The 26,826-nt window shown below is 36.2% G+C and overlaps 1 protein-coding gene across 2 annotated transcripts in view; it reads right to left on the bottom strand.

Moving 5' to 3' along the window:
- LOC113093357 (protein kinase C beta type-like) overlaps window positions 1–19,384 on the bottom strand; it is a 46,198-nt gene extending 26,814 nt beyond the window's left edge. The window contains exons 1-5 of one of the 2 annotated variants that reach the window (XM_026259223.1): window positions 19,059–19,384; window positions 18,557–18,588; window positions 4,129–4,211; window positions 3,001–3,112; window positions 2,317–2,445 (exon numbers count right to left, since the gene is read on the bottom strand). In XM_026259223.1, the coding sequence (XP_026115008.1) occupies window positions 2,317–2,445; window positions 3,001–3,112; window positions 4,129–4,211; window positions 18,557–18,588; window positions 19,059–19,219 (517 nt within the window). In that variant the 5' untranslated portion in view covers window positions 19,220–19,384. The remainder of the gene's footprint in view (window positions 1–2,316; window positions 2,446–3,000; window positions 3,113–4,128; window positions 4,212–18,556; window positions 18,589–19,058) is intronic. The other variant, XM_026259188.1, reaches the window with a different exon arrangement.
- Between the last annotated feature and the right edge of the window lie 7,442 nt (window positions 19,385–26,826).

Here is a 26,826-nt window from a genome sequence, read left to right as displayed (position 1 = left end):
ATTGGGGCCTGTCCGCGTTTGCCTATCGTGGCTGTCTGCGTCTGGCCTATCGTGGCTATTTATGTTCGGCCTATCGAGGCCTGTCCGTGTCTGCCTATCGTGGCTATTTCTGTTGGTCTATCGAGGCCTGTCTGTGTCTGCCTATCGTGGCTATTTCTGTTGGTCTATCGAGGCCTGTCCGTGTCTGCCTATCGTGGCTATTTCTGTTGGTCTATCGAGGCCTGTCTGTGTCTGCCTATCGTGGCATTTCTGTTGGTCTATCGAGGCCTGTCTGTGTCTGCCTATCGTGGCTATTTCTGTTGGTCTATCGAGGCCTGTCTGTGTCTGCCTATCGTGGCTATTTCTGTTGGTCTATCGAGGCCTGTCTGTGTCTGCCTATCATGTCTGTGTCTGCCTATCGTGGCTATTTCTGTTGGTCTATCGAGGCCTGTCTGTGTCTGCCTATCGTGGCTATTTCTGTTGGTCTATCGAGGCCTGTCTGTGTCTGCCTATCATGTCTGTGTCTGCCTATCATGGCTGTTTCTGTTGGTATATTGAGGCCTGTCTTTGTCTGCCTATCGTGGCTATTTCTGTTGGTCTAACGAGGCCTGTCCATGCCTGCCTATCGTGGCTGTCTGTGTCCTGCCTATCGTTGCTGTCTGTGTCTGGCCTATTTCTGTAAAACTTAAGAAGTTTAATCTAACGTCATTATACTGGTCATGCTAACTCTCTTTCTATTTCTTCCAGGAACCTTAGGATTCACAACTGGTGGGTATACTTCATCTACTTTTTTTGGGGGGGAAGGCTGGCCCCGTCTGGAGGTCTCATAATCCACCTAATTTTGGGGGTCTGCTGCGCCCCTGCCTTCGTCTTCAGGCAGGAAATGCAGATTCGCTACCCTCGGATTACGAACCATGGACGGGGCCTTCCGCCAAAGAAATTTATAATTGTGCTCGCTGAGCTGTCAATAAATGTATGCTTCGTACATTCCTCTATCTCCCGAGTCTTTCTGGTAGAAATGGAAGCTTTAGCCTAAGTTCTGCCAGGAAGACTCAATCACTTCGTCACTAATTACCTTCATCATTATCCAATCACGTCTTTATACTCCTGTATAAAAGATCGTACTTACACATGTTTGAGTTCGCAGATGCCAACGTGACAACAACCTCCACCCTCCCCACCACCACCAGGATGGTCCTGTCCTTACCTTCCAGGGGGGGTCTGCTGCGCCCCTGCCTTCGTCTTCAGGCAGGAAATGCAGATTCGCTACCCTCGGATTACGAACCATGGACGGGGCCTTCCGCCAAAGAAATTTATAATTGTGCTCGCTGAGCTGTCAATAAATGTATGCTTCGTACATTCCTCTATCTCCCGAGTCTTTCTGGTAGAACTGTAGTGTAGCGCTTGTTGTTGGTAGGTTCTCCGATCATAAATGTAGACATGGTTTTATGTTTACATGGCGTGATACAACGCAATGCAAATAAAGACAGTATAAGTCATTATAATCAGTAATTATGTCCCCACTGGATGCTACAAATGCCTCATTTGCAATGGGTTTTATTGGTTTTGTCTCGACATGCTGGGAGACAGCATCACAGTATGTTAAGTGGCATAACATTTTCGTCACACGCTTGAGGCATTTGGCCAATCATAACGCACTGGATAGCTGGCCAATCAGAGTACACCTCACTTTTCAGAACGATGAGCTTTGTAAAAATCGATGCATTTCAAAAATGAACAAAAAACTGTTCTTTTTAGCAACATCATATGACCCGTTTAAATCCGCCATACTTTACATGAAACTCTAACCAAAACATTTGGAAAAGCAAGCGCAGAACATGGAAACAAGAGCAAAGGGAAAACAGCATAAGCATACAAAAAATACAAATATGAGAGGAAAGTGCACAAAAAACAACCTATTTCAGTTTTTTGCAATATGATTTCAAATGTGTTTAAACTTTGGTTTCACATTTAATAATTTTTATCTGTGAATGCAATACTTTCTGTGGAAAATTGATCCCATACACATCCTCCTACGCTGTAATGAATACAGTGAGCAACTGGAAACAAGCAAACGCGTCCTGCTTGGAGTATGTATTAACATCATAAACTGAAAGCAATCTTTCCCTGGATTACTTTTCAAACATTTTAAAATAGATCATCCAAGTCTAATATGATTCAGTGGGCTGTTCTAAAAGACACTGAATGGGCTGCCAGTTTCCCATCCCTGCTGTAGGGTGTTGTGAATCCCTAAAATGGCTAAATCTGAGATCATTACAAGTCAGTGGAATGTCTCCACTATTTTATATAAATATGAGTGTGTGAGTGAGAACTCACCGGTCACGGTGAGAACATTATTTGTGATACTAGCACTGAGATGCAGCCGTCCTCTCCTCTCGGTGTGGTCTGTTCCACACAGGCTGGGAACATTTTCCACGCATCGTTTATGAATATTCATCATACAAGCTGCAGAAAACCACACATAATTAGATTGACAGCATTACACATGCAGCATTTGTTTCTCACTCACTACTTACTAAGAAATGCCCAAACAATCACCGCAGACACCATGACACACACACACACACACACACACAACCACAATCACGTTCAGACACACAAAGAACTAAAACGTGCACAGAACGCTTAATAAACAAATGTATATACTGCATATGAAGTAGTTTAAAGATCCAAAAACTATATATTTTCATATATGCCCAAATTTATGGTATTTTACAGTATAGAATATTTATATTTACGTTTAGGCATTCAAACTTTAATTGTCTTTTAATTAGTTACACATAAGTAAAAACACATAAGTAAGAGGATTTATAGTCTCATACATAATGCAAATTTACATTTCTTGCATCATTTCCAAAGGATCAAAGAGATAAGTAGATCAAACAGTTCATTATGTAATGCATGGTCATAACCAGCAGAGGTCTGTATGAGAGATTTCATTGTTCAGTGTGTGTGTGTGTGTGTGTGTGTGTGTGTGTGTGTGTGTGGGTTTAGACTCACTGTCGCATTTCATCCCCTGGTGTATTAGCCCGTACAGTAGAGATCCACAGTGGTCACAGAATGTGGGGCTGGAGTATGTGTGTACCTTGAACTTATGCTTACTGCGAGGGTCCTGTGACACAACAAAAACATATTTATTTTCAAATTAAGAGACTACCTCAACAATGATCTCTGATTCATAAAAAAAAGCCAGATAAAAATGCTTTGCAATGCCACAGTTCATTCCAGCTCAAGTATAACTAATACCTGTTCAATTTCTGAGAACATTTGAATGAAAATTCACATAAATCACCCATTCAATCCTATAGGAAGTTCAATAAACTTGAGTTTAGAGAAAGGTCAGCTGCACCCACATATTGAAAAAGTAAGCACTGCAACTGATAGCAAAATACACCAGAAGGAATAAAAAAAATAAAAAAATTGCAGTGAATATGTGAAATGGTGTGATAAATTCCTACAGCTAGGGGGCGCCAATGTAGAGACCCAAATAAATAATGTACTGCAGAGATTACTATTAGAAATAAAATGCAGCTACAGAAGTGATTCCCCCAAGTGCAAATTTAACAAAATCAAGTTAATTATTCAGCAGCTGACACTGACTTCAAGCTTTTGTAAAGGAGTCAATGGTCGAGGGGGTCAAGAATCAAAGCTTTCCTACACATCAGCATCACACAACAGAGATTCAACAAATTCACTTGTGAAGTACAGTATCATTCACAGAAAACCAACATAATTGGCTGCAAAGCAGAAACAAAGCACAACACAGGAAATGCGCATGTGCGCCTGCTTTTACACATATAGGGAGGAAGCGCGGTTATAAATAGAGATTAGAGAAGAGAAAACTGATGTCTCTGCCTGTTTGCTTGTGAATATATAATGCAAGCAAACACAAGAGGAACATGATTAGTGTTAGGCTTCATTAAACAGTACATAATCAGTTACCACTGAATAAATATTTAAACTGCTCACCAAGCAGGGTATATACATGAATAAGTGTGTGAGTGAGTATGTGTACTGCTTAGTCACAGGAAGAAGTTTCTTTCAACTGAAAAGGAAGTGTTTTTCACTATCAGAAAAGATTTCGCAAGAGAAGCCAGAAAGGGGGTGGATGAGGGTGGCTTTACTTACATCTGATGCTGGGCCCTTGTCTGCCCCAGGGCAGGAGAAAGCAACAAACTCATGGCAGCGTTTGTGGACCACAAAACCGCATACTGGGGAGATAGAGAGAGAAAGAGAGAAAGAAAGAGAACTTCATTAAAACATATGTACATCATTGTATTAGATGGCAAAATATCAACTAGATATCAATTAAATAGCATCCTATTTTACAAAAGCACAGCATTGGCAAACTTTTAAGAAAGTGTGTTAGGTTTTAATGATAAAACAACAGATATACTGTACAGAATAAATACAGCAAGTATTTTCAGGTTGTCAAATGTTAGTGTAACAGGTTGATAGGAAATGTGACAAACTACACTGCTCTGTTAGTGCTGAGTAAAGCTGAGCCATTTGTTTGCAGATGCCACGTGGTTTGATATTTTGTGATCTAATGCAGTCACACTCAGATATATTTAAGTGCATCTCAATACTTCTTGGAGTAACTGTTTATTTCCCAACTGATATTTTTAAGGAGTTACATCTTCAGAGCTTGAGATAGAGGACATTTGTGCTTCTGGCTGCTAAAATGAATCATAGTTCTTTTAGCATTACTTATAATATTATAGTTTTAAAATAAGCTCTATTTGTATATTTTCCATTTTTAACAATTTCATTATACAAGTTTGTCATTTTATTCTTTTTAATAATATTTATATTTAGCTTTTTTTATTTAGACATTTTAATTTAAAATTATGGTCAATTAAAGTTATTTTTATCTGTATATTTTTTACTTAAGTTTAAATATTTATATATTTATATAAATATTACATTTGAATATTTCTAAGTTCTAATATTTCAATTAACAATAAAAGTTAACACTGACTTGAATCTAAGTAGTTTAAAGGGGGGTGAAATGCTCGTTTTCACTCAATATCCTGTTGATCTTGAGTACATATAGAGTAGTACTGCATCCTTCATAAATCCAAAAAGTCTTTAGTTTTATTATATTCATAAGAGAAAGATAGTCTGTACCGATTTTTCCCGGAAAAACACGACCGGCTGGAGGCGTGACGTGTGGGCGGAGCTAAAGAATCACAAGCGCGAATAGGCTTTTGCGTTGAGATCATGTGGAAGCTGTGACATTACCGTGAGGGAAAACCCATCATCCAAAACAAACCATGGCTTACAGTCAGATTCAGCCGTTTATTTATGATCCAGAATCAGATCCAGAGGCTGAAACTGAACGAGAGCAGCAGCAGCAACGACTCGCTCCGAGCGGGGCTCGAACCCGGGTCTCTGGCATGGGAGGGGACGCACTAACAAGGAGGCAGAGATATTTGAAGCAGTTTTACTCACCGCCTGCGGTTCCAACACACGATCGTGACCCTTTTTCGTTGGGATTGCATCATCCTTAAGAAATAAACGATACTCAAATCCGTCGTCAAACTGGGTCTTGTGAACAAGCATCTTCGAAATGCAGGGAACAAACAAAAACACTTGCACAACTTCGTTGATGCTCTTTAAAAATAAACTCCATCCACTGGTCCCTTAATGCTGTTTTTTTTTTGGTAATCTGTGCAGGGTTGTCTTGCCCTGGCAACCAAAAACACACTTCTTTTGTGACTTTTCGCGACGCTCTCGCTCTGATCAGTGAAATGTCTGTGCTATACGGGAGATCGAGCTCTACCTGGAGAAGTGCCTTAGGACCCATATAAGGAAATTCCGCTCCATCTAACGTCACACAGAGCCATACTCGAAAAAAACTTTCCGAAACTTGTGACAAACCGGAAGGAGTATAAGGTGTACCCTAGTGATTCAGGACAGGCTAAAAACACGGTTCGGGAAATTGATTCATGGTGTACTCTCTTATTATATACATTTTGTACATTTTGAACACAAAAAATGTTACGGACCGCAGCTCTGATTGGTTGTTTTTTACCAGGAGCGGTGTATTTCTGTAAATGGCAATAGGACCACTGGGAGGAGCCAGAGGAGCTTGATTTTTTCACAGATTATCTGTCTCATATTGGTAGCACTTTATTTTACAGTCCTGTTTCTCATGTATATACTATATGTACTTATTATAGTAATTACAATAACTATGTAATAACTAGGTACTAACCCTGAACCTACCCCTACCCCATGTAGTTACCTTGTGTTACCAGAACTTTCTTAGATAAATACATTGTAAGTTCACTATAAGTACATGTTAGTACACGTACTGTAAAATAAAGTGCAACATAAATTATATTAATATTATAACTTATTATTATTAGAATAAATGTAAGGAAATAATGAAACTTAGAAATGTTGATTTGGCAACTAGCTTAAAATAATTTAAAGTTGCAGTAGGTAACTTTTGTAAAAATTTATTTTTTTACATATTTGTTAAACCTGTGATTATGTCCTGACATTGCAAGTCTATTTCAATTAACTATAAAAGTTAATAGTAACAACACTGACATGAATCTAAGTAGTTTGAGAAGCATGTCACAGGTTTATTTCTACACAATACGCTAAATCTACACATTAGCAAAATGTGAAACCACTCTATCAGCAAGTTAAATGTACTCATACTTCATCATGTACATGTTGAGTCTTAATGGATTATATGCATTGAACCTGAGCCAAGAATTTTGTCTTCCGGCTTATATTTGCCTAATCACCCAATTTGACTGTTATTTGATCATAAACCTCACAACCTAAAGCTAGAACCAAATGTTCAGAAAATCTAATACTCTCTTTATGTTTTCAAGTCACCAAAACCCCAAATTCTGTGGTAAATCCAAACATGAAAAGCAACAGCAATGGCTGAAACTCTGCAGTATGGTCGCTCTCCAGGAGCAGGGTTGGAGAACCCTGTTGAAGACATTTGTTGATACAGCATTTTACTACCAAACTCACAATGGTTGATACCCAAAAAGGCAGACATAGAACAATTAGGTATCGTTCTATTCGGTATACCGTTCCAAATCTAACGAGACCAGTCTTGTTTCAGACAAACTATTCATAAATTCTAATTAGGAATGTCAAATTTGTATGACTTTTGACCAGTAGGTGGTGATGTGCTGAAACTACTTATATTACCTCAGGTAAATACTTGTTGTAACACATACCAAGCTTTGTCAGAATTCGCTTTTCTGCCGTTGCGGAGATGTAGCCTCATGTAAATTTATGCACAAACTTCAAATTCATTAATACATGTTACATAAATGGTTTGGTATATCAAAAAGCTTTAGATAACTTTTTTTGCTAGAATGCTCAGAAGATAATCTGAGCAAATTCTGGTTACATTTGGCCCATTGTCTAGGACACGTTCAAAAAAGCTGATTTTTTTTTTTACAAAAAGTTGCAAAAAATCTTGACCCGTATAAATTTTATTTTTGGTATGCATTCAACTCTGTATGAGAACAGCAAACAGAGAAAAATAATTTTGCTTTTAGACCTTATGGTTAAAAAGATATTGCAAATTTGGCCTATTGGTGGTGGAAATTTTTGGCAGCTTTTTGCAAGCATTGTCTGAAGATGATCTGAGCCAATTTTGATCAAATTCAGACAAACCGCCTAGGATGAGTTTGAAAAGGTAGATTGTTCAAATAATTAAAAATTGCGAAGGAAAAATCTTGACCAGTAGAAATTTTATTTTAGGTATACATTTGGCATAAGACAAGGAATCAGAAGAAAAAACTATTTTGCTTCTAGACCTTACGGTTAAAACGTCATAAATGAGAAATAGGAGTTCAAATTTGGCCTATTGGTAGCGCTCGAAAGGTTGAGATAGAGACTCTAGATTTGCTATGGTTGATATTGAGACTGTTCTCTATCTGTGTGCCAAACTGTCCCGTAAGTGGTTCTATGGGCTGCCATAGACTACAAGAGCAGAAGACAAAGAATAAGAAAACAAATGTATGCAATAGATGCCTAAGCACCTTCAGTGCTTGGTCCCTAAATATGTTCATATTTGCCACAGTTATTGATGGGGGTTAAATAAAGGGTGACATTCACACCTAAATCTATGTATACAAATAAAACTAGCATTATGTCAAAAATAACATAACACACTAAACATTTCAACAATGCACATGTTTCCGTGTGAGTTCAGTGTGACTGGAACACCTTGAAAGTCTGGCAGTGTATGATCTTCAGTCGTTTATGATGGACAGTTTTCGTATTTATGATGCCCAGTGATCTGTTCAGATTTTAAAAGTCATGTAGTGTATTCTAGCCTTTACTTGTACGGTTACAATATCTAAAATCTGTGAATCAAGATAAATTTACTCGAGATGCAACACTGATTAAGATATTTAGCATATCTTTCATACAAGTGTATTTTGTCTTATTCACTAACAGTTGTTTTTCCCCTTCTGTTTCAGGCACAAACAAGTTAAAGATAAGATAAGTGAACAAATCTGCCAGTGCAGGAAAAACAAAATACACTTGTCAAAAAGTCTAAATATCACATGCAGTGTTACTTCAAGTAAAATTATCTTGTTAATGGATTTTGGGAAGAGTAGTTTGTTAGAAGGACTCTAACTTGTAGACATACACACACACACACACATATATATATATAGACACACACACACACATTTTTTTAACTATTAGGAGGAAGCTCTTAAAGATTTAGTGATTTAGTGTGTCATTAATAACCCCAGTCATATTTCACCACAACATCAAAGAAAAGTGAAAGTCTCTACATTAATTAAGATTCATAAATATTGTAACAAATGTATTGCTCAATGTTAATTTATGCTTGTTGATGCATCAACTAAGGTCAACTAAGGAAGGTTTTTGAAAGTGTTATCTAGAAGCCTATTTGGTAACACTTTACAAAAAAAGGTTCCATTTGTTACCATTAGATTATGAATGAACAATAAAAAAACACTTCAAGCATTTATAAAATCTTAATTTTAAAATGATTAAAATCAAAAGCTGTATCCGTCAATATTATTTAATAGACTTCTTGCCTATATTAAAGCATACTTTTCAGTAAATATGCTAAACGAATTGTAAAGTTGACTGACAAAAAACTGGCATGACTTGATAGCCTTAAGGAAACAACGATCAGATAAGCACAAACACACACACACCCACACACTCCCACAAAAATTTTTACAGGCCCTTAGACTTTACTCACTGGGATCTAGCATTCATTATTAACTGGACTATTAAATATGTATTGTTGACAAATTATTTATGAGGTTGATAACTCAATGGCAACTGTTGCAATCTGTGATTTCACTGCGAATCTCTTTCACAAAGATGATTTTTCTTTATGTATGTATTTATCTACCTATATATCTATTTCACACACATTTAGTGTAAGTTTTAGCCTTCTGAACAGCTGGCCGAACTTAACAGAACTTAAAAATATATACATGAGTAGATGTGAGGGAGGGAGCCGCAGTCTGGCATGCACTGACATTATGCATAAATTCCTGTAGTTGGAATTACATAAATGAGAAAGCAACGACGGTTGAGTCACAGCAGATAACTGAAGCTAAAGGATCTCCCCTTCACATGTAAACAGTCTATTATATTCGGCACACCCTTCCCCTTTTCTTGAGAAGCATTCCAGGACATTCCCTCTGTAATCTGCCAGCTGTTGCCTAGCAACAAGACCTAAGGGTTAAAGAGTGTGGAACTGTTCTCTGCATTAAATGCCAAGTTTGTAGTCTGCCTCAGTTTAACTCTTCACAATATCACAATTACACACATATAGAGAAGAGTGGGGTAAGATGTGTCAAAGGGTAAAATGTGCAGCTGTCTTTATCTGGCAAAACTTACACAATTTTTGTCATGTGATTATATACAGTTGCATTCCAAAAGTCTGGGGTTGGTAAGATTTGTTTTTATGTTTTTGAAACCAGTCTCTTATGCTTCTCAAGACTGGATTTGTTTTATCAAAATATATAGTAAAAACAGTAATATCAAGAATTGTTAGGCTATAAAAATTCAAAATAAAATTTCTATTTTATTATATTTTTAAATGTAATTTATTCCTGTGATGGTAAAGGTGGTAAAGACACTCCAGTCTACAGTGTTACCCCCATGATCCTTCAGAATTTATTTTAAGATGGTAAACTTAAACATTTCTGAAAACAGCTGCCTATTATTTTGTGGAAACTGTGATGCACTTTTTTTTAGGATTCTTTGTTGAACAGAAAATTCAAATCAACAGCATTTATTTGAAATAGAATCTTTTGTGACATTAGCATCATATATGGGGCGGTTTCCCGGACAGAGATTAAGTCCTAGTACTAGACTAAAACAACCCTTTAAATCATATTAACAGAAATCTGCTTTCTCTGTCATGGTTTTAAGTAGTTTTAAACTTAGTCTTGTCCAGAATTCAATAAGCTGATTTCCCGGAGGAAGACTAGAGCTACGTACTTCAGGACTAAATTGAGCCTTAAAGTATACCTATCAGGAGGTAGGTTTAACTACAGATTAACGTTGTGTTTCCAGTCTATATATATATATATATAAGAAGTCTGTGGAAATAAATATGCACTATTAATCATTTTGATCCTTTATTAATAAATAAATAAATAAAATCTTTCTCCTATAATGCCTGATGAGTTTGGAGAATACCTGACAAGAGATCAGAGACCATTAGGACCATTCAGATTCCCAGCTCCATGTTGATACTATTTCTCTTCAGTTTTCTATAGGCTTCAGGTCAGGGAACTGGGACAGCCAATGCAGAACCTTTATTTTGTGTTCAGTGACCCATTTTTGTGTTGATTTTGATGGTCTTTTCAGATACTTTTTCTGTTGGAAGATCCAACCAAGGCTTTCTGACCCCAAGACTCAACCATTTTCTGCAATTACCCAGCTGTGATCCTGGGAGAGTCTTTGGCACTCACTCAAACTATCTTCCTTAAGTTGCATCGAGTACAAATGCAGACAATATAATGTAGGCAGATTTGTAACATTTCCTGTTGATTGGAACTCCTTCATTGTTGTCATAATGGTAGAAATGGAAATGTTCAATGCTTTAGATTAGATTTTTAGATTTTCTATTTTGTGCTATTTTCCTGACTTCATATTTTAAAAAGGTTAAAGAATCTGTTGCTGCACATCAAAACTATGTTCTTTGTTTTTTTCTCATAGTGGTGGATGATAAGGAAATTTGGCCCTAATGTTACCTCATATTTATATTCCTGTGAATCAGGAAGTTATGGCTGGATAATCCCATGTTTCTAGTAAACCTGGCGTGCTAACAAATGTAAATATGAATGGGAATGTAGATCTTCAGAGATTTGAATCATAATTTCTAGGACAACAAATAATTGTGCCTAATTTGCATTATAGAAAAAATACTTTAATAATATGATTTTAAGGAAAAGTTAAATAAAAAAAATATATATTTATTTTGAAAGATCAAAAGGATAAATAATACAGATTTCCTTTTCATAACTTTTTTTTCTTCATGCCTTTTCATTTGCTTTTAAAAGTACTTTTTTTTTTTTTTTTTTTTTTTTTTTACAAAGCATGTAAAATGAGGCAAATTTCACCAAAGACATCTGAGGTGGTGCTCTGAAAAAAAAGTACAACCATTCAAGTACAAACAACTGGTTTATATTCACGTATTTATGTAAAATGCAAACCGTTTAAGTATTCCCAATAATTACTTGCCCACTGACATCACACATTTCTCCCTGACCTCCCTACTTGTTATAGAAGTATATTTATATTGTTCAATGTTATAGGAGCTTAAAATATAATATGGCATATTAGCTTTCTCTCAAACTTTGTTTCTGACCAGAGATGACTGAAGTGGCACAGCTTAGGCAGTTCACACCTACGCATTTGTGCACTTTTATGATAAGACACAAGTTCCAACCATGACATGTTTGACGTGTTTTCTTTGGAAGCTAAGCAAGTTTAGACCTGCAAAGCATTAAGAAGTTCGACCTTTGGTGCATCTCAAACCCTAAATATGGCACAGCAGTTATAGAAAAACTGCTCTTGCATTAGGCAGACTAATATGGCATCATAGGCATCATGAACTACTCAAGCTTGCAAACTAAGCCTGAATTGAATTGAATTGAATTGATGGTTGCTAGAATGCTCTAGGATTGTCCTTAGATTTGGCTCAGGTCCCACATTTGCACAAAAAAAGTGATGAAAAAATGCTTTTTAACATATATAACAAGGGACACTTTTGAATGCTCAGAGAAACATTTTTATAACGTAATGGGAACAGTGGAAAAACATTCTTAGAACATATTTTTGTTATCTGCGTTGCAGATCTACTCCCATAGCAGGACAATACAATTCTATATGCAAGTAATAGAATGCATTTAACTCAACCATGTGCACTGTTAGGATAAAAGAATAAACAGGCTAAACAGGCAAAGTTTAAAAAGGAAGAGAAAAGCTTCCCTTATATTTTTGGGTTTATGTCAAAGGCTATGCATTCAATTGAATGAGACTTCAAATTATGTTGGTGCACAATCACCTGTCTTTTGATAGAAGCAAGCCAGATTATGTTGATCTGAACACGAATAGGTTGCATGACATACTCTCATTTTGAAAACTATGCTTTGGTAATAAAATAAGACCCAGACTACATTAAAAACAGGCAGAGCAGTACAATTATTAAAAAGTGATTGCAGTGGCGCATGAAAACGAGAGCTGAAGAAACATCACCTGACACCGGAAGCTTTAATAGCAAAAGCGAAAAGGATTATTTTGGATTTGTGACAAATAAATTCTGCAAGGAGTGGATGCAAAGTAAATAATATTTCTTGCAATGTTGACAGCTTCGTTAATTATAATGGGTTTTTTTTACAGGGGTCCATAGCACAAATGGGTGCTTGAAACAGTGTAAAACTTGCAGTGACAGCTCCAGTGATTAAAACGGAATCTGAGTGTTCTAGTATTGTTTTCTGTGTATAATATATTCAATATTTACATAACGTGTTGTTTATCATGCTGCAAGCGGGACAATACAAGTTAATCATTTAGGCGATGCTTTTTCTACAAGACAGATTTGACATTGCATCAAACATCATACAAAAACAAACTAAATTGTGTTTAAAATCAGCTTTGAAATTGAGAACACTTAACTTCAGTGTTGTTTTGCAATCACTACTAATGAAAGGAATTACAGTGAACACAAACTACGTACAAATGGCAGAAACAGGCCTTCAGACATATTCATTATAAAATCTCTTAAATCCCACAGCTATGCATCTTAATTAGAGTCAAGGTCCCTATTAATTATATCTTTGCATTCAATTATTGCCCTCCAGTCATTACCGATGTGTTATTACAGAAGGTTCATGCAGTCAGTGATGACCGGCTTCTGTAACAAAGCCTGCTATCAGTTTGTCTGTTCCTTTAAAACTCTCAAAGCAACCTCAATGTTCATGCAGTCACCATCATAACATTTCCAAACATTGCATCCAGTGTCCCAATAGGGCAGAGGTCATGCACATTTAGTTGTAATGTTACTGTAAACTAAATGTTACCGTCTACCTTGCAGTCATTGTCTGTTGAGTGGCAGCATTTTTTGATCGGACAAGCTTCATTAGACAAATGAGTGAATAGAACAAACTGAACCTTAGCCATAACTATAGACCAGAACATTATAGAGACTTAATGGAATATGCTGACTTGGGCTAGTAAGCAACCACATATTAAAAAGAACACCTTAGTAACCACATAACAATGCCCTGGCAACCACTCACAGCTTTTAATAATTGTGCACAGGAAAACAGTTCTACTAGTAATTCGTTTAATTTACAACCTAATGTTTTCAGTTGCCAAAAAAAAAAAAAATACAACTTCCAACTAATTTCATTTACGTTTTAATTAATTTTACTTAGAAAAGAATTGCTTAAGGCTTGAACAGCTCTGGTCCCAACCACTAGAATATGGAAATAACATGTACTGTACAGAAATTACGTAAGAATCCATGTGTTATGGAAAACTGATCAAATTACTGAGTTTATGATATGTAAACATCAAAAAAGAACAAAATCAACTTAATTAAAAGGGAAAACAAGTTTTCATAATCCATTGACGGATAATTGTTCTTGTTTTAAGCATAAACTCACTTACTTTTGTTAAAATTGTCAATATTAAATTTTACACATTTGCATCTCAAGTAAATATATCTTGATTTAAGGATGATTAGATAATAAAAAAAATACTGAGGAAGACAAACATGCAATGGTATGACTACGAATATATGACTTTCTGTTCAGAATAAAGACCTTTTTAAGGTCTTAAATTGTGGAAAGGTGGTTTGACTTTTTAAGACCCACAGAAATTCTGTTAAAAGGACATTTTTTGGCTTTTAGCTTGCACTTATTTTTGCTCATGGATCTTTTACTTAACAAAGATTTTTGATTCAACTGAAAGTATATAGAAATAAAACCTCTAAACTTACATATAAATGCTATGAAATAAATTGATAACATAATAACATAAATGAATAACAATGAAAGCAACAGCTATTTTTTTTTCTCAAACACATCTCATTTTGCCACTGTTCCATCTTGTTCAAGCTTGTGTAATTTAATATGGACCTACTGTACCTGTTTGGGTTTATAGATTTACATGCACGCAGCTGCACAACAAGTACACGTTTTGCAGTGGTAGAAAGATCAGTCATGTATGTATTATGTAATATGATGGCATTACAAAAAGTACTATATTTGGCTATACCTGCAACAATGGCATTATTTTAAGCATTTCGTACAATTTCAAACATATTATTTTATTGTGGTTTTTCGAACAGTATCATTTACTCCAACCTCTTGTTTGCATTCTCAGCCTCTCTATGCACCACCTCACTCTCGTCACTTCAATCTCCAGTGCCGGTATTTGCCAGTAAAATGAAATGGTAAAAATAGCTGTTGTGCTGGAATCAGACTGATCTCTTTGTTACCTGAAGCAGGTCAGGGACACACAGCTCTTACAGATCACTCTTCCCTATTATTTTTTACTTCTACCAATACTAAATACTTACAAGCAAAATAAAAAATAATAAAAAGAGTTAAAGATGAAAAAAGTATTATGTATTAGATGTAAATATGTTATTCTTGTCCATTTTAATGTTAATTTACCTGGTAATATTTGCATTATTAATTTAAAGTTTCCCTATTATGCCATTTTTAAGATTCCTAATATTGTTTTGGGAGTCTCCTACAATAGGACTACATGCAAGCAAGGTCAAAAAAATGCTTTCATTTTCTCAAAATATGCATTTAATATCGCCTCACTTTCCAGCGATTCTAAAACGATTTGTTCGAAGCAGTTCAAAGATTCAGTCTCTATAAACCCTTCCTTGCCGTGAGCCTGCTCTGCTCTGATTGGTCAGATGGCCTGGCCTGTTGTGATTGGTCTACAGCAGGGGTGGGGAATGTTGATCCTGGAGGGCCACTGTCCTGCAGAGTTTAGCTCCAACCCTGAAAAAAAAATACCTACCAGTATCTCGAAGACCTTGATTAGCTTGTTCAGGTGAGTTTGATTAGGGTTGGAGCTAAACGCTACAGGGACACAGGCCCTCCAGGTTCAACGTTCCCCACCCCGGTCTACGGCAGCACGTTTCGGAAACGATACGCCAATTTCAATAGTTCTGTATTTTAAATGCTCTATAGAAAATATAAACATTTTCTGGTCCAAGTAAACAGGACACTGATCCATCTTTCAACAGCAAGCGTTTTGTGAATCCCGCATTGAACTCCACGAGATTAGAGAAGCAGTCGTCAGTAGAATGTCGTGTTTGTTGTTGTCTGTTGCGTTGTTTGCGGCCGGCCAACATAGAACATAGGTACAAATGTGTAAAGTGGGATTCTAATGACTAATGACTAATGACTCGTTTCATCTGTTCAGAGTCAATTCTTTATTTTGGGAGAAAATAACTTCATTAATCAGACTTACAACATTTCAGATTGTTTACATTTACATACAGTTACATTACACACTGCATGAAAGGCAATATTGGAAATGGCATAATAGGGGCACTTAAAAAAATAAATAAACATGAAATCGCTAGAACAGTGTTTCTGTCCTTTGTTGGGGTATTTCCCACTTAAAAGGTTGATTTGGTCAGTTTTTAGGAGTATACTATCATACAAATGGTCTCAAAGCTAACAGACATGGACTAAACGTAACAAAACTCTATTTATTTACTCAGATTTATTATTACTTAAATACAGAAGTGTAATTTTGGGAATAGCAGGCTGTTATCTGTTCAGTCTGTACATATGCAACATTACCAAGATGGAGGTCTGATGATCTATGATCTGTTTAATCAGTCTTTATGTCTTTTACACTTGCATTTATATGTGTGTCAAGTAAATGATAAACATAAACTGTTAACATATCGCTGCATCAGCAACAGCCCTGGCCGGCCCTCACTATAAATATATCAACAGAGCCAATATGTCCTACTTCATAAACATAAAAACTGCAACAAATGTATGCAATTTTTTTTATGGTTATGCATTTCAGCAATTATTTACAAATAGCATCATGCCAACATACTGTACAAAATGGCGTTAGATGATGTAAAACAGAGCAAAGATTTAAAGTTGGCAGGCTTTCAGATACATGAGATGATGCCAGAGGAATGAACTATAAGAAAATTAATGATTCAATTTCCCCAAGTGTAAAATAAATAAATAATAATAATTCACAATATTAGAGATTGCAAAGATAAAGAGCCATGGAAGAGAGATGTTGCTCTAAGTTTGATAAAATATGTTAATCAATTCCATAAATGTAGAATTTGTTGGAGACCATGTGGAGGCAGGGAACATGGGAACGAGGTGTTATTTCCGCAGATAAGCCAAGCAGTCCATTTGTGCAGAACTCATTGTGCTAAAACACGTAGATGACAAACTAACTACTGTGATCGGAGTTAAAAATCACAAAACGTCTTTTCACGTCTTTCTTATTTTGAAACGAGGACAGAATCAGGTGAGCCAAATGTTTTGGAAACCCTTAAATATTTATTTGAAGCATTTTAACATGTTTTGCTTTGATAAAGATTTGCTGAAATTACACATTTCCATAGAACAGATGGAGAAAATCCACACCAGGATTTACAGGTTTCCTTTTTATTCTGACAGGTGAGGAATCTTGATTTGTTAATTACCTTAAACCTAATTGCCTAGCCCACATGTACTGTAACTGAACTTTGATTTGGTCCAAATCCTTTGCGTCTTACGTATTTAGTTTCACCTGTGCTAGACGAAGCAGTTCAATACAGCATAGTGGCTAAAGTACGTTTGGATCATTTGAGTGTTTTATTTATTCACAACTAGCCCTGTTTTCACCTGTATATTTGCTGTCTTAGTAAGTAGCACTGTAATGCAGTTATTGTGGATGGTGAGTTTTTAACGTCCCATTAATGATCTGAGTAGGAGGTGATGTGTTAAGGATAATGCTGCCAAATGCCAGTATAATGGCAGTAAGGGCTCTGACATTCATGGCAACTGTGCCTGAATATTGTATTTCGTATCTGAATGTTCACTTTGTAGTTCACATGGGGAAATTGTCACCAAAGGACAAACTCGATGCCAAGCTAAGAGGCAAAAGTTCAATTCACTTACAAATGTTTTTCTGTAGCAGTGCTTTTGTGTGGAATGGAAATAATGGTGGAATTGTGCAAACAGCTTTTGCTGCAGAAACATTAAGGTATGTGCTTATAGAGAAACAAACTATTATTATTTGGCGTATAGACTATGACAACCCCATATTGTGAGAAAACGTAATTATTTTCGCAATAATTTGTACGATGTGATCCATACAAAAAAAATGAAGTAATAAGATAATATAAACTAATAAAATAAACCTAATTGTACGAGAGGAAATTGTACAATTTCATATGAATTAACAACTTAACTGGCCAAAACGTAGAACTGTGCATGTTGGCTGTGACAACTAACCCCAGCTTTCCCTCCCAAAGTCAGACAACTATCACTGGCAATTTCTTCATCTCACCACTAGAAAACCAAAAAGATCCTCTGTATTTCTTTCTCAAACACACGCAAATGAAATGAAAGAACAAAACTTTGTCCTATTTGCAACACTGCTTGCATTCAAAGGGCAAGCAGCTCTAATGTATGGTCTCAGATGATGCTAACCCTGAAACAACATACAGACCTACCAAATTTTGCTACAAATGAGATCATATAAAAGTGCATCATATAATAATTTCTGTTGATAGTGTTCATTGTCTGTATGACTATGTCTTTAATTAATTTTCCCGAAAATTTCTGCCATATGCACATAAACTGACAGTCACCACTGATAAGCTACTACTAAATATTGTAGAAAATTTATTTTTTGTAAAGCTGCTTTGCAATGATTTGTATCGTAGAAAGCGCTATAAAAATAAACTTGAATTGAATTGAATGTGACAGTAAATAAACAATTGCAGTCATTGAAAATGAACAGACTCAAATTTCTATAGGGGGCCAAAGAGTTTTACCTTGACACTGGAAGCCTTGCTTGCCGAACCCCCTGCAAAAGAGACGAGACTGTGTGAGAAGAGTACAGCATAGAAACCAAATTCAGGATGCATTCCTCTGCGCTCAGCAGGAAGACGCGCAGGCGCGCGCCATATTCCGCAAAATCGCCAAATCCATCTCTAGGAAGATGGTGATGATGGCTTAATCATGACGCGAGGAATTTCTCGTTATAGACAGTTAACATTTGTCCGTACTATAACAAGAGAAGAGGTTAAATAAACGTGCTGTAATTGCATAAACATATAAGTACACTGAAATCGGCTGTCTTGTAGAGATGCAGCACTGCGTTGGACTCTTTTCTTTTCCGTCTGCGCTCGGCGTCTTTGTGTTGACACCACTGCGGATGTCTGAGAGCGTTCAAACGCTTTGCTGTTTTTCCTGTCACGAGCATCAAGTGTGTCACCTGTGCCCTTCGCAGCCGTTTACATACGACACCACCTTTGCGTCCTCCACAATACTCACCAGATGAAGTCGGTGCAGTGGCTGCAGAAGGTCGGCTGCTTGAAGAAGCGCGCGATGAACTTGTGGTTCTTCACTTCGTGTACGTTCTTCTGCCTCAGCGCGCCCTGCCTGGCGAAGCCTCGCGCGCCCCCCGCGCCCTCCGCATCCGCTGGGTCGGCCATGATGGGGACAGAATGAATGTAGTGGGTAGAAATCTCCTCGACTTGTAGTCTGCTCCGTTTTACAGGGTCTTGCTCGGCTTTCGCTTCGCTTCCCGGTTGGTCGGCACGCGCGCGCGCACACGCATGCCTCTCCCCAGCTGACTGTGGCGAGCAGCGGTGCTTCAGTGATCCTGTAACCACGCCCCCTTCGTTGAATGACTGTTGTGGTTGAGAGAAATATTTTGGTCGCCGAGCCTAACAGAGAATCTAAAATATTTTCCAAAGAAACTGTCATCAATAGTGTGGCTTATCGAGCGTCAGAGGCACACAGTACTTGTGGATTTGGCGCACTGCAAATGTTTACCATAGTAGCTTTCTGTGGTACGTGGTTATTATGCATCTCTGTCATAACATAATAAACGAAAATAACTAGTTCTCATAGTTAGCAATAAATAGTCCTATATTTTACGGTAAAATGCTATAATGATGAGACATGAAATATAAATCTACTTCCATAGGCGGAGTTTGGGGGGTTATCTTTGAGTTTGTATTATCTTTGTAATATGCTAGTGTTTTGAATAAGTACTTTTTGGGCTAAATTTATTATTTAAGCCCCATATCCTCACGAGTGGACTCTCTTTTAGTTACTTTCCAACTTTAGCAATTTAACAAATATTCGTTGTTTTCTTTAAAAACTTGCAAATAAAAATGCGGTGGACTGAGTCATTTCTGGCTGAACTGGACAGGTGATTTGAAGCGATGCGCCCTTAACAAAAAGTAGTATACTTCAAGTTTATTTTATTAAGTACACTTAAGTAGTTCAAGTATATTTTTAAGTATACTTTATGTAGCAAGTATACAATTATCAGCGTTCTAGTAGTATACTTGTAAGTGTAATGTTTCAATACTCCTTGGGACAAAATTGGCCCACTTTCTAGTATATAAAAGTATACTTTTAAGTATACTTTAAGTATAACAGTAGCAAATTTTGAGCACACAACTAGTTGACCTCTATGTTTGTAGTTTGTACTGCAATAATACTAAAAGTTAACTTATAGGTATACTGATAGTTTACTAATTAAATACTTTGTACTGTACACTTAGAAGTATAGTCTCTGTAAACTAGTTTAGTAGTTTTATACTGCAAGTATACTCATAAGTGAACTTAACTTTAGATCATATTTTAAGTATACTACTATGTCCCTATTTAGGTTTTAATTTGTATATATTTTGTTATATGAATATCTGAACATACAAAACATCCAAAGAAAGAATAGGGTATCTGCTTATAAACAACAACAAAATATATATATATATATATTTCAGCTTCATGCATTCTTTTTTTGTTGAAGAAAAGAAATTCACACTTTAACACTTTAATGTGGGTATTAAGTTTCATTAAAAAAATTATAATAACATTTTCAACAAAAAGCTGAAAAAAGACTATGAACTGGATTCAGAATGATAATCAAAACGTAGATGGAGTCGATCAACACCCCAAAGCTTGACTGTAATTAGTATCTCTTTATCGGTCGACATTTTATTCCATAATGTTAGAGTTTTGATGCTGTTTCATGTCAGATGATCGTGGTAGATTACATGTGTTAATATCTGTTGTTTCTTTTTTTGTTCTTCACTTGTCTTTTTTTTTGTGGAAATTCTGTAAAGAAGATGTGTACTAGCACCCTCTACCATATAATAATGAAAACACAGATTCTAGGAGTATACATGGAGACGCCAGCCCGATCAATTGTATTTTTTTCTAACGGTGGAAACAACTTAAAATATGCAGTAATTTTTTTTTATCATAAAAGTAAGAGTAATACACCATTCTGAAGGTTAAAGGGTCTAGTTTTATTTTTGTGCACTCACAATATAAACAAAACTTTGTGCTTTTATAAAATAAAGAAAACAAACGCTTTATGGCATCTCTGTCTTGAACAGGAGTGCTTTATGCGCAATGATGAACCTAAACTCAGTGAACTGCCACACAGACATGATAAAAAAAAATTAATAATAATAAATTATATATATTAGCTTTAAATTACTACTTTAAAACGAAATAATTCAAATTGAAATTTGTTAAATATATGTTTTCCGATTTTTATGTTGCTCTGTTCTGAATACCTTAAAATTGAAAGGTCTTGCTGCAAAGCAATTTTGTCTGATATGTGAATTGTTTATTATCCTATATTATTATTATTATTATCATTCAGCAAATGCTTTAAAAACCGATTTAAAAATACTTTATTGCATTCCAGACGCTGTTTAAGTTCTTTTCACTATAAATTTTATGGGTACCTTGAATGTAAAATATTGTCATGAATTTGTTGTAGTTCCATTTGTAACACTCAACAATTAATTGTTGCTGGCTAACCCGATCTCATGATGAAATATAGCACTATTTTCTGCTTTCTATTTGGCATAATATGTATATGCAGAAATTGACTTTGGCATTCAAAAGACTGATAAATTCATAATTAATGGCATGGCTGGTTCAGTCGACAGAAATGCGGGACACACGGGCCTATAATAACTGCTGAAAAGTGTGTGTGGCCTATCTCAGGTCAGTCTAAGTCCTCATGGTATGCATAGTCATCTTAAAGTTTCTGAAGAGTAATAGCTGATGCTATAGCACATTTCACAAGATCCACTTCAGCTGTCACTAGACGAGGGTGAATAAGCCTTGCGTATGTGCTTTAACTAAATACTGCATCATGCTCCACACTCAAGGCCACCCTTATGAAAAATAATTTTATTCAAGTGCGCTATTAGTATACTTCTTCTAAAATAGGAAAGTATGCTTTAAATTAACTTTTTATGTACTTCTCAGAAATGGGCTTTATGTACTCCTCATAAATATACTTAAAATTACATTTAGGTATACTTGGCTTATACTTACAAAAGTCTAAATATATTTGAAACTCCACCTATGTCTCCTTATCTGTTCGATTAAGTCAGGGTCTCCAACCTCGGTCATGGAGTGTCCTGCAGGGTTTAGCTCCAAGCCTCCAACCCTATTCAAACACAACCGAACCAGCTAATCAAGATCTTTTATGGAACTTGAAACTCCCAGGCAGGTGTGTTGTGGCAAGTTGGAGCTAAATTCTGCATTCCATTTTTATCCAGTGCACAGTAGAAACAGCTTCAGTATTTTGTCTGAAAACCAGCTGTTTCTAATTGTTTTAAGCATATTTGTAGCTCATACAATATAGAGCATGCAACACCAGGGAGTTTGACTCCTATAATTTGTGATTTGACAAAGTGTAAACCTTAAAACGTTGAATAAAAGCTTCTGCTAAATGCATAAATGTAAACATGCTTTATAAAAACGTGTATCCCAAAAACTGTGTAATCTTACATCAAATACAAAAAGCACTGTTGTTCTTTAGTCATGATGAAACCTCAAGAAATCTTATACTTTATTCAGAGACCAGTCTTGTTTGAAAGGGCTCTCCAAATGGATTAGACTGTGTGGCAATTCTGAGAAGCCCTTAAAGACATCTCAAGTATCTATCTATCTATATATATATATATATATATATATATATATATATATATATATTACAGTTAGTGAGAACTTGTTTCAGAAAAAAAATGGCACTCAAACCTGTAATTTTCTCATTTCTTAATAACAGTAGCAAATTGCTCTGTGTGCATGTGTATACAAATAACCTCATATGTGTAGAAGGAGTGGTAACGTTTAGTTTCTGTGGAAGACTATTTGCATTCTTGAGAACATTTGATCTTTGCTTGGCTTTTAAACTGATGACTTAGTAGTTTTCAGATCATTTTTCCTTGCACTTTTAAAGTTTCTTTTGAAGGAGTAGAGGAAACACAGTGTGGTTAACACCCAGTGGTCTATGATCTGAACTGATTCAAACCCCATTACTGGTGACCCATGAATAAGACTTCACTAAAATCACCACTGAGAAAGAGACTTAACTCCAGGCACCACCAAGGGGACTGTCCTTGCAATTACCATTCAAGAGCAAAGCATAAAATGTCTAAATAAGGAACATTTCAGGCCTGCTACTCCTTCTTTTTTTCCCCCTTTAATTTACATCAATTCATCCATTTAGCAGATGCTTTGCCACAACATAAAAGATTAATTCCCGGAGACCGGTTAGTTGTCAAACTGGGCTGTGGTTTTGAAACAAAGGTCAGATTACACACCAAAACAATAATATTAATATATATCAATAAATAATAATTCAGTTGATGAGGCTTTTCCTTACATCACCCAACCTGGCATCATTGTTTAATGTTATCTGAGTCTGAGATACTCTGCTTGTGATGGCCATCTGTAGAATGTTCTTCCAAGAAATAAAATGCTCAAGCAGTATGTACACTAAACCACTAAGGGTCACTGGTGAGTTTATTGATAAGGACATAGTCTGTTATTGCATTATTATAACAATATTTAGATATTATATGCAATATTTAGTCAAAGGTTACAATTTATTCTTTGACAACAATATGCATGCCCCTCACCATTCACCACTATACCAAAACCTTTTTCTTTGAATCACTTGCATTGCCAACAAAAGCATTTGATACAGTCATCCACCATCTGTTGAGCTCCATAATGACACAAATCATTGCACAAAATTACATGCTTGGTTTATTGGTTTCATTGGGAACAGGCAGGTTATATTGTGTGAACATTAATAACAGGTAAATAACATGTAAAAAACTAAACAAGCAAAAAAAAAAAAAAAAAAAAAAAACATCCTGATGTGGCCTTCACCACCTCACCAGTATTTTGACTCATCAGTTACAAACTCACAGTCTGAAATTACATAACTTCATTTTAAATTAACAATCTTAATCATCCAACAGGTGGCGCCAAAGGCAAAAATACTACTCAAAAGTTGTCAGTATAATGAAGTGAAGTGACATTCAGCCAAGTATGGTGACCTATACTCAGAATTTGTGCTCTGCATTTAACCCATCCAAAGTGCACACACACGGAGAAGTGGGTAGCCATTTATGCTGGCAATACCTCAGTCATGGTATTGCCAGCCCGAGACTCAAACCCACAACCCTAGGGTTAGGAATCAAACTCTCTCAACCACTAGGCCATGACTTCCCCTTAATCACGACTTTAATGTGATTTCTGGAAATAGAGATTTAAAAACAAATAGTTTAAAATACTATCAGGACTATCAAAATAGATCTAAAAGCTTTAAAATGACTGTGCAATGAAAACACTGTTTAACTTAAAAACTTTTTTTGCCATGTCAGATATTTTATTGACGTATTAGGCCTATTTCAAAACATATTGAAAAAAAAACAAATAAACTAATAAGTAAATAAACTAATATAAAATGTTTAATTCATAACCTAGAAAAATGAGACAATTTGATAGAATGTTACAGCAGCTTTAAATTATTTATTTATCATTATGCATCATTATGTGCTATGTACGTATTTTTTAGACAGCAAAGCCATATAGCCAAAGAGAGAAAGAGAAAGCCAAAGAGAGAAATCTACAATATAGAAACAACATGCTAAGAACAAAAGAATAAGTCTAAAATAATATGACATGAACAAAATAAAGTCATCAGAAATTCATTATTTCTATATGTTTTACTGTGAAGGCTCATTGTCACATACATTAGTATTTGATTCAGTTTAATGGTATTTACTTAAATAATAGAAAATGGCTGAACTTATGTGAAATGATGATACTGGAGATTAACAGTTTTTCATTACAGATAACTTCGTATTGTCACAGCTCACATTACACAAACATATTCTACTAACAGCACAAGGCCTGGGATGTTAATATTTGTTGTGCTAATAATGTACCTCAAACCATATGCATTCTCAGTTGTGTTATTGTTCTGAACACATCATGTCAAATAGTCTAAGTAACAATGGTTTCAATTGGTTGCTGAGACAACATTTCTCATTTTCATTTAAAGGTTCGACTCTACTAAAGCATAAAAATACCATAATATGTTTGCAGATATTTCAGAAACATGCTAATTTAACATACTGTACAGTATGTGTTTATCTGAAAAACAATGCTACAGTCAGTTATTCTCCTTTGAAAATGTCTGGAATGCTGGTCTCTGTTTTGGTCTGTGAAACCAGCCCACTGCCAGCTTACTGAGTTGAATTTCGGCCCCCCGGGTTGCCAGTTGGTGGGAAGCACAGTGTATTTCATTTCAGTCATAGGAGCTGACAAAAATGATTGGGTCAGTGTGTTTGTTATTGTTGGTTGTTTGACGTGTTGGTCATGGGCGGGGCCTTGGCCAGTGAAAGCTGGCATGAAGTCCAGACCTTTAGCTATCAGTCTAAAGGTTGATTTATTCTTCTGCATTGGACCTACGCCATAGCCTTTATGCCGTAGGCTATGAATCAGTTTTTTTATTGATACTTCTGTGTCGTTGTCCACATTGACATGCAGTACACAATCAAACTGCTAGAATGCAGTGTTCACAGTGATGTTGCTGGTGTAACCTGCAGTATCATGACTAAAGCCAAAGAAGAAGCGGCTCGTCAGAGAAGCATTATAGCCGTGACGGCGGCAAATAAATATCAAATCATTAAATCATTATTTAAAACTACAAAAAGGAGACTACCACGGAACATGAGAAGATGACATTATTTCAATCTCCTCAAAGACTTGTACCATGGCTATTGATGTATAATGCTGTGTGGTATAATAAATGATAAGTCTATGCTTTGTTTTATTTTATATAAGAAGGTGTAATATTCAAATATCTTAAAGTGCACATAAACACACACAAAACTCAATCACATATGGGGGGGGGGGGGGGTTTGAGGGTTCTAGCAGACCAATATCAGCGCTTGCTGTCCGTGTAGAATTGATGAGCTGTTACACTTCTGGAGAGGTGCACATAAGGTTATGTCTAATCTCAGCCTCAGATGTCATGCCCACGGACTGTTGGCTAAACGTCTGATGCATATGGGACACAAAAGTGGAAACACTTCAGGAATGTCAAAGTTTTTCAAAAGTATGTGAAATATTTAAAGTTCGGGGCATAGAATCTTAAAAATATGTCAGAGAGTTTTACAGAGTCTGTTATTATTGCAACATTTCCAAGGCGCGAAACATGACGATTAAAGAAACAAACTGTGATTGGCTGTTGGACATGTCGGTCAAACGGCCTCATGGGCGGGCCTTGGCCAATGAAAGCCTGCCATGAATTCCAGACCTTCGGCCTGGCTATGTTAGACTAGGTTATGCCGTACTACACATAACCTATGGAGTTGGTTCAATGCAGAAGTATAAATAAGGCTATTAAAGGTCTGGCTATGCAAGACCAAGTCTGAGGAGGAAGGACCAGGTGAAAAAAATCCCACTTCAATATTTTAAATTTGGAATTCAATATCTAGTTCAACCACTCATTGTCAAGCCTACGTACAGCACCTTTAAGTTTTTTCAATTAAAGGTACAGGTTGTAGGACCTGCCACGAGAGGGCGCACTACCAAAACAATAATAATCGCGTGGTTTTGATGATGCTAAGAAATAGCGTGGAATGATGGGATTTGTTGTCTTCTTCCCAACCGCTGACGGCCATCAGTCAGACGGAAAGATAAATCATGGATTCAACAGATGTTTTATAATGTTGTGTTTGATGTCATCATTTTA

This window comes from Carassius auratus, chromosome 1, assembly GCF_003368295.1.
Source record: "Carassius auratus strain Wakin chromosome 1, ASM336829v1, whole genome shotgun sequence".
In the NCBI taxonomy this organism is placed as follows: Eukaryota; Metazoa; Chordata; class Actinopteri; order Cypriniformes; family Cyprinidae; genus Carassius; species Carassius auratus.
This window is presented reverse-complemented; position numbering and strand designations above follow the sequence as displayed.